This window comes from Cyprinus carpio, chromosome A5, assembly GCF_018340385.1.
Source record: "Cyprinus carpio isolate SPL01 chromosome A5, ASM1834038v1, whole genome shotgun sequence".
Taxonomy (NCBI): domain Eukaryota; kingdom Metazoa; phylum Chordata; class Actinopteri; order Cypriniformes; family Cyprinidae; genus Cyprinus; species Cyprinus carpio.
In genome coordinates, this window is record NC_056576.1 from 3613069 (window position 1) to 3630322 (window position 17254).

Below are 17254 nucleotides of genomic sequence, written 5' to 3' on the forward strand. Positions count from 1 at the left end.
AGAAGTTAAAACAGCCTGAGGGTTAAGTGACTTTCTGTTTGATTGAGTTTGTTATTCATTTGATCAACTTTAATATTGTGTTGTTTAATATATATTTATAATTTTGTTATTAATAAGTAAGAAATGTATTACTCTTCTGAACACAAATGAAGATATTTTTGATGAAGTCCGAGAGCTTTCTGATCCTGCATAGACAGCAACGGAAAACAAAAATATTACATTTATTCAACAATTTCTTCTGATTTTTAAGTCTTAGTCTCAGTCTTTTAAATTAGTCTTAGTCTTAGTCCTGGTGTCAGATGTACTTTTTAGTTGTTATCTTATTTAGTCAACCTTGTCCTGTTTTCTGAGCATTTTAGTCTAGTTTTAGTCAATGAAAACTTTGTCACATTTCCGTCATGTGGTATAGTAGTTAAAATCTATATATATTTTTAATAAAATGTGGACTTTATTTGAATTATTATATTGTAATTTTTTGTTTTTTGATGTTTGTGTTTTTTGTTTGCGCTTCCGTGATGAATAACGAGCGCGTGTGTGAATGGTTGCCAGATTGCAAAAAATATGCAAAACATCCTTTTAACAGAGAAGCTCTGATTTGCAGATTTGAACTCTTGATATCTGGCAACCACACACATTAAAGCTCGTGTAGTAGAGACGTGCACAACACTCAATGTTCTGTCTCCTTTTTGTGGATGAAAATTAAAATAAATTTAGGTATAGTTTTTATTGTTTTAAATGCGTTTTAGTCTCGTCTTTTATAGTCAGCGATATTGCATGTTGATATAGTCACAGTTATCGTTTATTGACCTTATTGTCGTCTCATCTTTGCCACGCGTTCAGAAAAGTACCACAGTGTCGAAGTCTGAGACGGAAAAGAAGAAATTGTCCACCGATGACCTCACAGACTATTTTAACGATGTTCTTACTACATTTCTGGGACTCAAAATGTTTGAGTTGCGTTGCTGTCTATACAGGATCAGAAAGCTCTCGGATTTCATCAAAAATATCTTAATCTGTGTTCCGAAGATGAACGAAGCTCTTACGGGTTTGGAACGACACGAGGAAGAGTAATTAATGACATAATTTAAATTTTGGGGTGAACTATCCCTTTAAAGAATAGAATTATGGATGTGAGACGAGTATGGATATGGAGGCAAAAATACCTCTGTATGAGTTTGTGTCTTATTTATTATATGTAATATTGTTAAACAACATCACACAAGCAAGAGTGCTGTTTTTACCGAATATCAGCATGACTGCAAATGTAATATTGATGATATAGTATCGTGAGTTAAGTTTTAGACACAATATTGTCTGTTTTTGCAAGTTTTATCGAAAGTTGTTTTTTCTATGTTTAGCTTTTTTAATTAGTTATTAGGAATTTTTGAACGAATCAATAATCCGTTCATAACAACAGTTTGTTATTAAAAATGAGCTCCTCTATGGAAGAAATGAATGGGATTTTTGGGTGTCAGCAGCTTGGTTTATATGTAGTTTTAGGTCATATTAGAATAAATGTGTTTATCCAGAGGATACTTAATTACTTGTTATTGTAGATCTGCAAACGGCAATCTGGGGAAGCATTTAGCTTGTAACAAATGTTCAATCTGAGCTTCTCTGCTGCATCGTTCAACTTATAAATCAAGTGTTTTAGATGTAACGAGCGACGGAGGAATAGGAGGGCTTGCAATTTAGCCAAACAAAAACAATTTAGCGGTTTTGAGAAACGCCACCCAGGAGATGTGCCAATGATTCTCAGGAGGCTTCTGGAATGAGCTTATTGAAGGAGAAATCTAATTCACTGCTTGTACTGGAAAACATCGGACATTCGGAAATCTGAGAGATACTGAATCACGTGTGTAGACCTCATGGGCTGGTGTTTTTCTCAGGAAAGCTCAGGAGGAGATGATCTCGGAGCTGCGGCAGCAGAAGTTTTACCTGGAGTCGCAGGCGGGGAAACTGGAAGCGCAGAATGCCAAACTGGAGGAACATCTGGAGAAGATGAGCCAGCAGGAGCAGAGCAGGAAGAGCCGACTCCTGGAGCTGGAGACCAGACTCAGAGAGGTGAGCGCAGAATATATGAGACCTGGACCACAGAACGACTCGAAACTGAGATGTGTGCATCATCTGAAAGCTGAATAAATAATCTCTCCATTGATGTGTGGTTTGTTAGGAGGACAATATTTGTCTGAGATACAACTATTTGAAAATCTGGAATCTGAGGGAGCAAAAAAATCTAAATATTAAGAAAATCATCTTTAAAGTTGTTCAAATGAAGTTCTTAGTAATGCATATTAATAATACAAAATTAAGTTTTGATATATTTACAGTAGGAAATTTACAAAATATCTTCATGGAACATGATCTTTACTTAATATCCTAATGATTTTTGTCATAAAAGAAAAATCGATAATTGTGACTCATACAATGTATTGTTGTCTATTGCTACAAATATATCTGTGCTACTGATGACTGCTTCTGTGCTGCAGGGTCACATATGACTGCTTGCATCAAAAGTTTTATATAATTGTGTCTACTCTAATTCATTGTTAAAATATAAACATTTAAACAGTGGTTGTAAAAAAAACTGATTTATTTTCTTTATTCTACAAAAGTACAGCGTTTTGTTTTTATCATGAGTGTATACAAAAAAAGTAGACCCTTTAGAGATTTGATTGATGTATTGCTCTTATCTGTACGATCAAAACTGGAAGTGCAATTTAAGTTATTTTTGGCGTTATCAGAAGATTAAGCTGCATAACGTGTATTCGCGTTAATCGACTCCAGAGGGTTAAAGGGGTGCTATTATGCTTTTTCACTTTTTCAGCTTTAGTGAGTCTGTAATGTTGCTGTCTGAGCATAAAAAAGCTCTGCAAAGTGACAAAGCTCAAAGTCCACTTCAAAAGGAGATATTTTATTTAAGAGAAATCACTTTTCAAAAACTACAACGAAAGACTCGTTTGGACTACAACGCATATCCTCCGGGATTTGTGATATCACAAATACAGATGAATGGGACGAGATCAGGTTGAGCTGCACTAGAGAAGACAGCTAGTGTTATCACTATATCACTTTTCCCCTTTCTTTTACATTTACATACATTATCAAGACTTTGTAAAAGAGCATAATAGGACCCTTTAAACATACACTGAAGGCTACTGCGATCTGTCATGCCTCGTTAAAAAGCGTCAACATTTATACTTTTTAAATATTTAGATTTATGTATTTAAATTGCGTATACGATTTCCATCGTTTTGAATTACACATTTTTAATTTAACACAAACTAATAAACTTAATGTAATGGACATTCGTCATAAAAGAAACAGAACGAATAAAAACTAATAGCATGCTTTATTATTAACTATCTGCATCTGTTTGATTTCATTGAAATCGTCAGATTTTCAGAATGCATTTATTCAAATTGCTTAGTTTAAAATGTTGAACATTATGACTAGCAATTTTCATATAGTTTATTAGTTTGTTTTTAAACCTTTGTAATCCAAATGCATGGAAATTGATATGCAATTAAAATTCATACATGTGCAATATTTAATTTATTGTTTGAATTTGAAAGCTAAGACTTTGTTTCATATTTAAAATATCAAAGCTTATTGGGAATATTGCATGGCAGTTGTGCTGCAATGATTGTTTAGTGAAGATTTGTTCATGCATCAACAGAAAACAGCACAGACTAAAAGATCTCACTTCTTTAAAATCAATTGCAAATTGCCAAATATTGGTGCGTCACTAGCGTCCAATGTGAGGATTACTGGTTAAGTATGAAGGAATCTTAGAAGACTTACAAACCTGTTGAAGAAGAGGTCTTCGAGTTATCTATGTGTGAAGAACGAAAGCGTGTTGTGATGTGAGAGACATGAAACTATCGTAGTGATGTTGTTAAACGCACATGACGGAGCAGAGGTGTGTGTGTGTGTGTTTCAGATGGGTCTGGAGCACGAGGAGCAGAAGCTGGAGATCAAGCGTCAGGTGACGGAGCTCACGCTCTCGCTGCAGGAGAGAGAGTCTCAGATCAGCAGCCTGCAGGCGGCGCGGCACGCGCTCGAGAGTCAGCTACAGCAGGCCAAGACTGAGCTGGAGGAGACGACGGCGGAAGCTGAGGAGGAGATCACTGCGCTGAGAGTGAGACGCATGCAGAGCACACACTGCACACTACAGACACACACACACACACACATTGCTTTCTATAGACTTGATAAAAAACCTTGAGTTGTTCCATGATGTTGGTTAGTAAGTGATTTTATTGTAAAATAAAATAAATCTATAAAGGTTTTTGTTTACGTAATATATGAGTGTGTGCTGTCTATATTTATTATGTATATATAATACACACACATGCATGTATATATTTCAGAAAAATATGTTTATATATTAAATAAATTTATTTACGATATAAATTATATGAATATAAATATAGACATGTAAGTGCATTACAAGGTTTTACAAGTTTTTTAATGTTTTTGTGTATTTATATTTGTGTTTTTGTGTGTATTTATGTTTAATTTATTATTATATAAAGTACTTATTTTTTGTGAGATTAATCGCAATTAATCATTCAAAAGCACTTTTAGTTATATATATATATAAACATATAAAATATAATAAACATTAACTGAAATATAACCAAATATACAAAAATGTTAAACTTATTTTATTTTGTCTAGTTGCCAAGGCAACTTTTTAAATTGATGTAATAAAATAAATTAATAAACAAATGAATAAAAACTATATAGACATATAAAAAACATCAGATTTAGAGATTCTAAAATACATCAAAATCAGAACAAATGCATTAAAATTACATTAAAAACATTAACTGATATATATATTTTTATACATAGCATTCCTTATTTTCATTTAGACATCAGTGGTTCTAAAATAACACTGTTACATAACATGCAGCTAAACAAATCAAATGTTTATTTGATTTTTTTTGTTTGGTTTTTATTTTAAAAATATTTATTAAAATTTAATATTTTTATGATTTCATTAATTATTAGCTTTTCAGTAACTCATGAACCGCACTAACCCCAGTTTGAGAAACCGTGGCATACTGCACACTACATACTGAACTGAGTTTTACCATCTGTACTACAGTAGATATACAGTATTATTGGGAGGGACTGCTGAGCGAGATTTACATGTGCGACCAATAAAGAACTTAATTATTTAAATTATTATATATTTAAATGAATTCAGGTCAGAGAGAGGGTGTAAAATAGACTTGAGAAACTGAATTCGAGCAGATATTTCTGTATGATGCACATTCACATCATGTGTGTGCTTCTCCTGCAGGCCCACAGAGATGAGATTCAGCGCAAGTTTGACGCACTGAGGGACAGCTGCTCGGTAAGTGTGAGCTTATCTGCTCTAAGATTTCCCACAATCCCCTGCTCTGCTCTGGAGGGTTGAATATGACGGTTCAGACTTCATTCTTTTACTGCTTCACTTTACCGACTGTTTCTCTCGACCTCGTTATCATTCACTTCAGATGAAATAACGGCTATTCTAAGTCTCCATACCTGACGGAAGCAAGGTTTCAGTGGTGTGTTGTGCTCGCCATGTAGACAGTTATTCTGTGTGTCTTTTTGTTTCGGTTTTTGGTTTGAGGGTGATATTGTTTATTATAAAGGGCTCTGTGTTGTTTTATTGGTCGTGAGTCCCAGTGACACACAGCAGAATCGATGTACACTGCGGTCACCTCTGCCTCATTTACTCCGATCACTGACCCCAGATCAGAACAGACCTCTCCATCTGCAGCCGCTCACTCAGAACCTCAGCCTTATGTGTCTCATGGGCTCGCAGTTTTCATTTAATTTAACGAAGTCTAAATCTGTTCACGGTGTATTTACGATCTGTCTTTTTCAAAATCATAATTATGAATCGGAAACTCTTAATTTTGTTGTCGTCTTGTATCTATCTTATATATGGTAGTTACATATATGGTTTTTGTATGTGGTGGTTTCAGTGTATTATTTGTGTACTGAGTGCTCTTGGCAGTGTTGCTTTCGGTCTAATTTAAAGTTAAGAGTGACTATAAGTGTATTAAATATTTAGTTACGTTTATAGTTACATAAATCTTATTTATATGTATTTATATGTATACAAATATTTATATATTTGTATGCATATATATATATATATATATATATATATATATATATCTATATATATATAAATATATATATATATATACAGTACATGTCAAAAGTTTGGAAAATTGCTATTTTTAATGTTTTTGAAAGAAGTTTCTTCTGCTCATCAAGCCTGCATTTATTTGATCAAAAATACAGAAAAAACAGTAATATTGTGAAATATTATTACAACTTAAAATAATAGTTTTCTATTTGAATATACTTTAAAAAAATAATTTATTCCTGTGATGAAAAGCTGAATTTTCAGCATCATTACTCCAGCCTTCAGTGTCACATGTAACATTCAGTCTATCACATGATCATTTAGAAATCATTCTAATATTCTGATTTATTATGAGTGTTGGAAACAGTTCTGCTGTCTATTATATTTGATGAATAAAAGGTTAAAAAGAACTGCATTTATTCAAAATTAAAAAAAAATTCTAATAATATATTTTCTTTACTATCACTTTTTTATCAATTTAACACATCCTTGCTGAATAAAAGTATTGATTTTATTTAAAAAAAGAAAAAAATGACTGACCCCAAATTACTGACCATAGTGTATAATGTTATTACAAAAATATTTATATTTTAAACAACATAGCTTCTTTTTTTTTTGTTTTTTTCTTTACTTTTTATTCATCAAAGTATCCTAAAAAAGTATCACATGTTCTGAAAAAATATTAAGCAGCAGAACTGTTTCCAACTTTGATAATGAATCATCATATTAGAATGATTTCTAAAGGATCATGTGATAATGATCCTAAAAAATTCATCACAGAAATAAATGATAATTTAAAGTTTAAATACTGTATTTAAAAACAATTATTTAAATATTAATATTAATATATCACAATATTACTGTTTTTTTCTGTATTTTTGATCAAATAAATGCAGGCTTGATGAGCAGAAGAAATTCTTTCATAAACAAAAATAGTAATGTTTAACTTTATACTGTAAATGGTATATATGTTTTACTATTGAGAATATTTTCCATCCACTTTATTTGAAAGGACATGCTGTAATTATATATATGTTTTCTATATATATTTAAATATTTTATATATATATATATATATATATATATATTTATTATACTTTTTTTAAATAAATGTTTATATATATTATATAAATATAAATCTTAAAAATAAATTAAAAGTATATTAAAGTAAAAATATAAACTTTATATGTTTATGTTTATTCTCATTTTATATTATATTTTTTTTTATTATTATAAGACAAAAATAACACTTTATAAATCTCAGTCTCTATTCTGGATGTCTGCTTAGGTTTAAATCTTTTCAAACTATTGTTTTAGGTAACTAGTAGTGTTCTTTTCCTGCCTTGTGATCTGTTCTGTATAATCTCTTTCACTGCAGTGTAATGCGTATCAGAATAGAGAGTGATTGCGGGAGGATGACTGTAATGAATAAATGATCAGAATTCATACGTACTGCTGATGAATGACGTGAGTGTGGTCTCAGGTGATCACGGACCTGGAGGAGCAGCTGACCCAGCTACCCAGGAGAACGCCGAGCTGAACCGGCAGAACTTCTATCTGTCCAAGCAGTGGACGAGCTGACGGTGGAGAGCGAGGAGCGCCTGCAGCTCAGTCAAACGTGGACCGTCTGCGCAGAGAGGTTTTCTAAAGTCTTATCAACAACCAGAAACAGGTGCGCACTAAAAGACAAAAATAACTATAAACTTAATATGTGTATGCTCAGTGCCTCTTAAATATAATTTTCTAAAGTCTTATAATTTCAAACTATTGTTTTAGGTAACTAGTAGTGTTCTTTTCCTGCCTTGTGATCTGTTCTGTTCTAATCTCTTTCACTGCAGTGTAATGCGTGTCAGAATAGAGAGTGATTGCGGGAGGATGACTGTAATGAATGGAATGATCAGAATTCATACGCACTGCTGCTGAATGACGTGAGTGTGGTCTCAGGTGATCACGGACCTGGAGGAGCAGCTGACCCAGCTGACCCAGGAGAACGCCGAGCTGAACCGGCAGAACTTCTATCTGTCCAAGCAGCTGGACGAGCTGACGGTGGAGAGCGAGGAGCGCCTGCAGCTCAGTCAGGACGTGGACCGTCTGCGCAGAGAGGTGGCCGACCGAGAGATGCACCTCAACAACCAGAAACAGGTGCGCACACACTTCATCTGCACACTCAGAACACTTTAAATGAACTCAGCCCTCGGTATGTGGAGCCAGTCCAGTTCTCTTTGCATTCACGGGTCCTTAAAAGAGGAGTTGCATCCGTTTCTGGTTTGTTTTAGTTGGTCTTTGTTCACTTTCCATTCAATACATAGTTAAAATCAGTTAAATAGTGCCCTATGAAATCTTGTCAAATTCCTTTTTTTTTTTTTTTTTTTTTTTTTTTTTTCTGTTTACATTTTTCTGTATTCTGTTTTTATATATATATATTGTTTTGGTCTCCATTTTAGTGGTTCAATTAAAGTTTAATAATCAAAAAGCATGTCTTGAAATCATGGAACTTGTACAATTTAACAGCAAGTTATTAAAAGATTTTAAAAATTTGTTTTTAGGGCCCTATGAAATTCTTTTTTGATTAAATACTTTTATTTTATCATTCTTTTTTTTTCAGTAATCAAATGAAGGCATAAAGCATTAATTAAATTTTTCTTGTAATCCAATGAAAATTAACAAATTTGCTTGACAAAATTGTGATTATTCCTTAAAAATAACGTCTTTTAATAATAATTTTATTAGTAGTAGTTTTACATTGAAATGTGCATTCTACAGAACAAAATAAATACATTCCAATCACAATTTCTTCAAGTTTAACCAGACTTTTATTTTGATGGTTTGTCGTGAAGAGTTTTGTTAGTGTGTGTGTGTGTGTGTGTGTGTGTGTGTATATATATATATATATAAAACGATAGTTTTTCTAAAATGAAATGGTCAAATGCTCATAAAGTGACTCTTAAAGCATTCCATGTTATACAATAAATTCTGTTTTTATCACTGGATTCCGTCTGCGTCTGAAATCACTTGCTGCAGATGCTGATATTAATATGATGAAATTCTGCTGCTTGTGATGTAAATCAGTGAGATGTTTATAACAGTACAGCAGATACTGACATAAAATGATGTAAATATATTCCGTCTGCGTCTGACTGCAGTAATGTGTCTCAGTGAGATGAGATGTAAATGATCCAAACATATAATGCAGTGATTGAGAGATGAAGAAATAAAGGCTCCTCAGAAGATGTGAGATGTTCTGGAGGCTTGTGAAGATCATTCCTCCGCTGAGGAACAGTGAAAGTAAAGCTTCTGGAAACAAACGCTCCTCAAAAGATCCTGATGATCAGATTTGAGACTCTAAAACATGATTGATGGAGAATCAAGTAAAGCTGAGCTGCTTCAGTCCAGTAAGAGTTCATCTGGAGATATTACTGCAGTTATTCTGACGCTTACTTGATAAAAATCAGTCAAGATTTGACACGAGAAGCACAGCTGAAGCTGGATGTTTGTACTGTACTGAGTCGTATTATTGGACGCTGTGTGTCTGTGTTCGCAGAACATCGAGACTCTGAAGACCACGTGCAGCATGCTGGAGGAGCAGGTGGTGGAGCTGGAGAGTCTGAACGACGAGCTCCTGGAGAAGGAGAGACAGTGGGAGAACTGGAGATCGGCTCTGGAGGACGAGAAGAGCCAGGCGGAGCGCAGGACCAGAGACATGCAGAGACTGCTGGACAACGAGAAGCAGAACAGGTGCACAGACACACGTCCACGCAAACATAACCCTCACTTATTAACCTCCAGTGCGGAATGCTTAAGAGAGATATGTGACCCTGCAGCACAAAAGCAGTCTTAAGTCTCTGGGGTTTATTTGAAACAATAGACAACAATACATTGTATGGGTCAAAATTATAGATTTTTCTTTTATGCCAAAAATCATTAGGATATTAAGTTAAGATCATGTTACTTGACGATATTTAGTAAATTTCCTACAGTAAATATATCAAAACTTAATTTTTGATTAGTAATATGCATTGCTAAGAACTTCATTTGAACAACTTTAAAGATGATTTTCTCAATATTTCGATTTTTTTGCTCCCTCAGATTCCAGATTTTCAAATAGTTGTATCTCTGACAAATATTGTCCTCCTAACAAACCATACATCAATGGAGAGATTATTTATTCAGCTTTCAGATGATGCATAACTCTCAATTTTTCAAATGTGACCCTGATGATTGTTTTTGTGCTCCAGGGTCACAGATCTGAGTGAGTCTCATCTTGTTTAAGGGAACTTTTCAGTCTCCTGAGATGATTTTAAAGAAATGAAAATATTTTAAATGAAGCATAATTTTGACCATTTTAAAATAAGTCAATGCTTTTGTTCATGAAGGCTGCATTAAATTAATGAAAAGTGACAGTAAAGACATTTATTATGTTAATAAGGATTTCTATTTCAGATAAATGCTGTTCTTTTGAGCTTTCTATTCATCTGTGAATCCAAAAAAAAAAAAAATGTATCAGTTTCCACAAAAATATTGTGCAGCACAACTGTTTTCAACATTGATAATAATCAGAAATGTTTCTCGAGCAGTAAATCATCATATTAGAATGATTTCTGAAGATCATGTGACACTGAAGACTGGAGTAATGATGCTGAAAATACAGCTGTGCATCACAGAAATAAATTACACTTTAACAGAGATTCACACAGAAAACAGCTGTTTTAAATTCTAATAATATTTCACAATTTTTACAGCATTTTTTTTGATCAAATAAATGCAGCCTAGCTGAGCAGAAGAGACTTTCAGAACTTTTGAATGGTAGTGTGTGTAAATACTTTTTATATGCAGATATTCTTATTTTCTCTCTCATTGTCTCCTCCAGGTTGCGAGCGGACCAGCGCAGCACAGAGTCTCGGCAGGCGGTTGAGCTGGCCGTCCGCGAGCACAAGGCCGAGATCGTGGCTTTGCAGCAGGCCCTGAAAGAGCAGAGACTGAAAGCAGAGAGTCTGTCTGATACTGTGAGTTACACACTCTGTTTACTCCGGCCCTCCGTCTGCGATATTAGGCTTTATGTCTGTGTTGTTTTTATTCAGCCGCGATTAAGCGCTACAGCTGATGGAGATTAATTAAACACTGCTCTGTGCATCATCTGAACACTGTGAAGAACGAAAGCCTTCTGTTCTCTGTGGTGTGTGTGCTGTTGATTGTGTTGTGGTGGTGTTTTCAGCTCAATGACCTGGAGAAGAAACACGCCATGCTGGAGATGAACGCAAGGAGCCTTCAGCAGAAACTCGAGACGGAGAGAGAACTCAAACAAAGACTCATGGAAGAGGTGAAGGAGAGAGAACTCAAACAAAGACTCATGGAAGAGGTTATTTATTTATGCATGGACTTTAATTGTTCGCAAATTATAAATACAATATAATGTAATACAACATTGCATATTATAATGTAATAAAATAAAATATGTTCAAAATAAAATAGTATTAAAAAAACAAATAGTATTGAAAGCATACAAGCATGTTACATGCAGTATATATATATATATATATATATATATATATATGCAAAAAAATATTAATTTATTTAGTTTGGCATGAACTTTAAGTGTTCTCAGATTATAATTACAGGCACTATATATTATAATATATTATATATTATAAATGCAAAAATAATATTAAAAATGTCATATATATTTATTAAATATTCATATTATATAATAAATCATATATTTTTATTTGTTATTATTGTATGTACTTTAAATGTTCTTAAATTATAATTACAGGCACTATAATGTAATATAATAATTGTAAATTATAATATAATAAAATAAAATAAGAAAAATGCCAAAAAACATTTTTTTTGTATGGTGTTTTTATGTTCTTTATGTATGCAAAAAAATATATATATTTATTGCATTATTAGACGTTTACACCTGGCTATTCTTTAAGTCTCTTGTGTCCCAATTTGCTCGTGCTATTAACATCTTTGAAGGTGAACAGATATTTAAGATTTGCACTGCAAACATTAATGCATCCCAAACCACAGTGAAGGCCATCTGCTCACTGCAAAAAACAAGCGTTTCAACTTCACTAGATCAGAAAGACTTTGTCTGCTTGAAACCGTTAAAGAGAAAACAAGACTTTCAGCATCTCTGATATCAACAACAGCTAAAATAACAATGATATCAGAACTTTCTTTGACATGGTGAGGGGTTTATGTTGTCCTGAAATCAGAGATCTACTCCGGAGTCACAGGAGACTCTTCTTCTTGACTGACGGATGAATGAATGTGTGTGTGTGTGTGTGTGCTGTGTGTGTTTGTGTAGAGGATGGGAATGTGGAGGAGAAGATTCTTCAGACTGACGCAGGGACTGCAGGATGCACTGGACCAGACCGACCTGCTCAAGACTGAGAGAACCGACCTCGAGTACCAGCTGGAGAACATACAGGTGTGAGCACACACACACACACACACACACACTCACACTCACGCTCACACTCACACACACTCTCACAAACACACACTCACACACACATTCACACACACACACACACACACTCTCTCACACACACACACACACACACTCTCACACTCTCTCTCACACACACACACACACACTCTCACACACTCTCTCTCACACACACACACACACACTCTCACACACACACACACTGACCACCTCAAGAGACCATGTCACTATTCAAATTGTCACAATGTGTGTCAGAATCATAAACCAGTGTAATGTTACTGTTTTTAGGATAAATATAATGAAACACAACTTCAGAAATAATGATCATTACCAAACAGGTTTCCTGAACACCCCTCCTACTGTCATTGGCCAGTCAAAAAGATAGCCCCGCCCCAAACTCACATGATTGGTCGAATCAGAAGTAGGGCTGCCTGATTATTGTAAAATTCAGAATCACAGTTATTCAGGTCAATATTGTTATTAACACAGTTATATTTACTCAGACAGTTATTGATGACGAGTAAACAATTAGTAGTACGATATAAAAACAAAGATTACAAACAATAGGGCAATGGGTAGGGTTATTATTATTAAAAAATGAGTCATTAATATCCAAATACATGTTTCTCGTTATTCTGAGCTCTAAAATGTTTAAAAGACTTCCTCCTGGTCTCTTCTCAGGCCGTCTACTCGCACGAGAAAGTGAAAATGGAGGGAACCATCTCACAGCAGACCAAACTCATCGACTTCCTGCAGGCCAAGATGGACCAGCCCACCAAGAAGAAGAAGGTGAGAGAGACAGGAAGTGAGAGAGAGAGAGAGACAGCAGTGTGTCTCTTCAGAGGTCGTCTCATTCATAAAATCTATTCAAGACTGAGTTTGTGTGAATCTGGAAACCAGTTAATAGAGAACTAGCTTTATTGAGAATAAGACGCCTCCCACAGTCCTGGAAAACCAGGAAATATCAGGAAATCCAGGATGGAAGTGTCTATAGTGCATATACACTACCATAAAAAAACTGAGCACCAATAATAACTGATAATATGAACCAAATCATCATATTAGAATGATTTCTGAAGCTCATGTGACACTGAAGACTGGAGTAATGATGCTGAAAATACAGAAAATCATCATTTGAAATAGTCACAATTTTTACTGTATTTGTATAAAATAAATGCAGCCTTGGGGAGACTTTTAAAAAATATTAAAAAAATAATAAGTATCCCAAATTTTATTTGTAAATTGCTTTATTGTCTGCGAGATTTCTAACAATCCTTATCCATTCGTCACAACTGCTGAGTTCATCTCTGTTTTAGTTTTAATTTTTTAGGGGAAAAAGGAATCTTAAATATGTTATTTAATTCTATTCTCATTTTAAATAACTTAAACCTGGTTTCCCATGAAAGTAGAAGAAGCTGGCATGGTGTTAAAAAGAAACAAACGGGATATGAAGAAATTAGTTATTTTAATATTAAAAACTATCAAAGTGAAACACTTACTAAAAAAGATGATAAATCTGAGCCTGGAGCACAAAAACAATCATAAGGGTCAATTTTTAGAAATTAAGAGTTATGCATCATCTGAAAGCTGAATAAATAATCTCTCCATTGATGTGATGTGTGGTTTGTTAGGAGGACAATATTTGTCTGAGATACAACTATTTGAAAATCTGGAATCTGAGGGAGCAAAAAAAATCTAAATATTGAGAAAATCATCTTTAAAGTTGTTCAAATGAAGTTCTTAGCAATGCATATTACTAATCAAAAATTAAGTTTTGATATATTTACGGTAGGAAACTTACAAAATATCTTCAGGAACATGATCTTTACTTAATATCCTAATGATTTTTGGCATAAAAGAAAAATCTATAATTTTGACCCATACAATGTATTTTTGGCTATTGCTATTCTTAAAAAGGATTAAATATAGCTAGCAAAAACACAGTACAGATAAATAATATTGGTGATCAGTCATAATGTGATGTTGTTGATCAGCAGTGTGTCATGTGACCTGTCTGTCTGTGTGTGTGTCTGTGTGTGTGTGTGTGTGTGTGTGTGTGTTTAGGGTATATTCGGCCGGCGGCGTGAGGAGGTGGGCGTCACGGCTAACGGCGCGGCGGCGGTCTCGTCTCAGTCCTCCGTTCCCCTGCAGTACGGAGACATGAAGGCAGCGCTGGAGAAGGAGCGGGTGCGCTGCTCAGAGCTGGAGGAGGCGCTGCAGAAGATGAGGATCGAGCTGCGCTCCTTACGAGAGGAGGGTGAGTCTCCAGGCTGCTTCTCATCTCTGCATCTCACCGTGGCACTGGTGTTGAGGCTCTTCTCTGTCTCTCAGCGGCTCATTTTAAAGCGCAGGAGCACATGGCTCCGTCCACGCCGGCCACGGCCCGTCAGCAGATCCTCATGTCAGCCATCGTGAAGTCTCCGGAGCGCCAGCCCAATCCCAGCAGCCTCCTGAACCCGTCCAGCTCGGCCCGCCGCAAGGAGAGCTCCACGCCCGAGGGTCAGTCTTCACACTCACAGACTGTAGAGTGATTATTATCTAAAGAAAAATGATTCATTATCCTGATCTTATTGTGAACAGTTCATCAGAACAAATTAATACAAGCATGACAGAATCCAGATCATATTTCACTCCTAAATTAAAAACATCTATCTATCTATCTATATATATGTGTGTGTGTGTGTGTGTGTGTGTGTGTGTGTGTGTGTGTGTGTAAGAAATTAAATTAAACCTATTTTAGGACCATCAGTTTTTGCAATTATATGTGTAGTATTTGCAGTAGTGTGTGTGTGTGTGTGTGTGTGTTTAATTGGAATATATAAAAGATATATACATAAATATTCAAATTCTCACAAGTATTTCTATATGTGTAAATACATATAAAGAAACAATTGTAAGAATTAAAGAATGAAAGATTAACATAAAAATCATATATCGTATATGTTCAGTTATTAAATTAAAATTCCATATATAATTATTAAACCATATATGTGTGTGTGTGTGTGTGTGTGTGTACACATATACAAGTTTTTTTTTTTTTTTTTATATTATTATAATATTTTTTGTTATTATTTTATTAAATATTTTTTTTTGTGTGTTTTTTTTGTTTTTATTTTGATTTGAATAATTGTTTTATTTGTTTTATTATTAAAAATGAATGCATTACAGTAATGAAAATGAGAATAAAAATAACTCTACAAAATAAACTAACTTGGGAGTTAAATGGGTATTTTGGGGGCATAAATGTTATGAAAATAATGCTGCAATGCAAACAAAAATGTAATTGAACTCAATAAATAGGTTTAATGTAGAATATATACAGTATGTACACACGTTCTTATTTCTGCTGGTTTTGGGGTGAAATGGAAGTTTTTCTGCGGTTCCAAACTAAAGTGTGAATGCAGGTGTTCTTGAGTGTGACGGATGAATGAAGCTGGTGTTGTGTGTAGATGAGGAATCTCTGTGGCTCATGTTTCTGTCGGTGTCGTCCTGCTCTCTTTCTGCGTCCTGCTCCGTCAAATCTGAGAGCTGTTTCTCTTCTGCTCTTTCAGAGAAGAGGAGGGTGACGTTTGAAAGTAAGTGTCTCTCTCTCTCTTCCTCCGTCTCTCTGAGATCAGCATGTAGTTCAGGGTCGTGCGCTGATGGAGAGAAAACACACACAACAGCTGAATGTGCCGTTCACACAGAACACGTTTGACACACGCAGTGGAAACAGCACAGGGTCTGAAGACGCTTTAAAAAAGTTAAACCTCTTCTAACTTGAGCTCTGCACATTTAGAACCCGTCTGCTGCATTTATATACTGTAGAAAAACACATTCTGTGTGAACGGCCCCTAACAACCGCATATCAACGCCTTGGCAACCTCCCGCAACACTGTAGCATCGTGAGTTTTTCAAAGCTGAATGTTACAATTTTAAATAATGAAACATTTGAATTGCATTTTAACTTCGGTGTTGTGCAGTAAAGAAGTCTCTTCTGCTCAGCGTTTGTTTGATTAAAAACAGAATAAACAGTAATTTTGTGAAATATTACAATTTAAATGAATGTTTTTTTCATTTTAATATACTTCAAAATATTATTTATTTCTGTGATGCAACGCTACATTTTCATCTGCTGTTATTCAAGTCCAAGGTTTGGGGTCAGTAACATTTATTTATTTATTTATTTATTTATTTTCTTATTTGAAAGAAATTATTTTATTCAACAAGGATGTGTTAAATTGATAAAAAAGTGATATTAAAGATTTCTATTGTTAGAAAAAAATTATATTTTGAATATATGCTGTTTTATATTTAATTTTATTATTATTTCTGTGTCTATGTATGTGTATATATATATATATTATATATATATATATATATATATATATATATATATATATATATATATTTAGGGCTGTCAAATGATTAATCACATCCAAAATAAAAGTTTTGTTTACATAATATATGTGTGTATATACTGTGTATATTTATTATGTATATATAAATACACACACATGCATGTATATATTTAAGAAGAATATGTTATGTTTATATATTAAATATATAATATAAAATATAAAATATAAGAATATAAATATATAAATGCATATATAATGTTATACACTACATGAATATAATTATAGACGTGTATTTATATA

General features: G+C 34.0%; 1 protein-coding gene across 1 annotated transcript in view; it reads left to right on the forward strand.

Moving 5' to 3' along the window:
* The window catches only part of cita (citron rho-interacting serine/threonine kinase a), an 84080-nt gene that overhangs the window by 48891 nt on the left and 17935 nt on the right, over nucleotides 1–17254 (forward strand). Inside the window, 12 exon segments of the mRNA XM_042757236.1 lie at nucleotides 1890–2064; nucleotides 3944–4141; nucleotides 5315–5368; nucleotides 8102–8299; nucleotides 9699–9892; nucleotides 11025–11160; nucleotides 11370–11513; nucleotides 12471–12593; nucleotides 13296–13403; nucleotides 14679–14871; nucleotides 14946–15113; nucleotides 16166–16189. Of these exon segments, the coding sequence (XP_042613170.1) occupies nucleotides 1890–2064; nucleotides 3944–4141; nucleotides 5315–5368; nucleotides 8102–8299; nucleotides 9699–9892; nucleotides 11025–11160; nucleotides 11370–11513; nucleotides 12471–12593; nucleotides 13296–13403; nucleotides 14679–14871; nucleotides 14946–15113; nucleotides 16166–16189 (1715 nt within the window).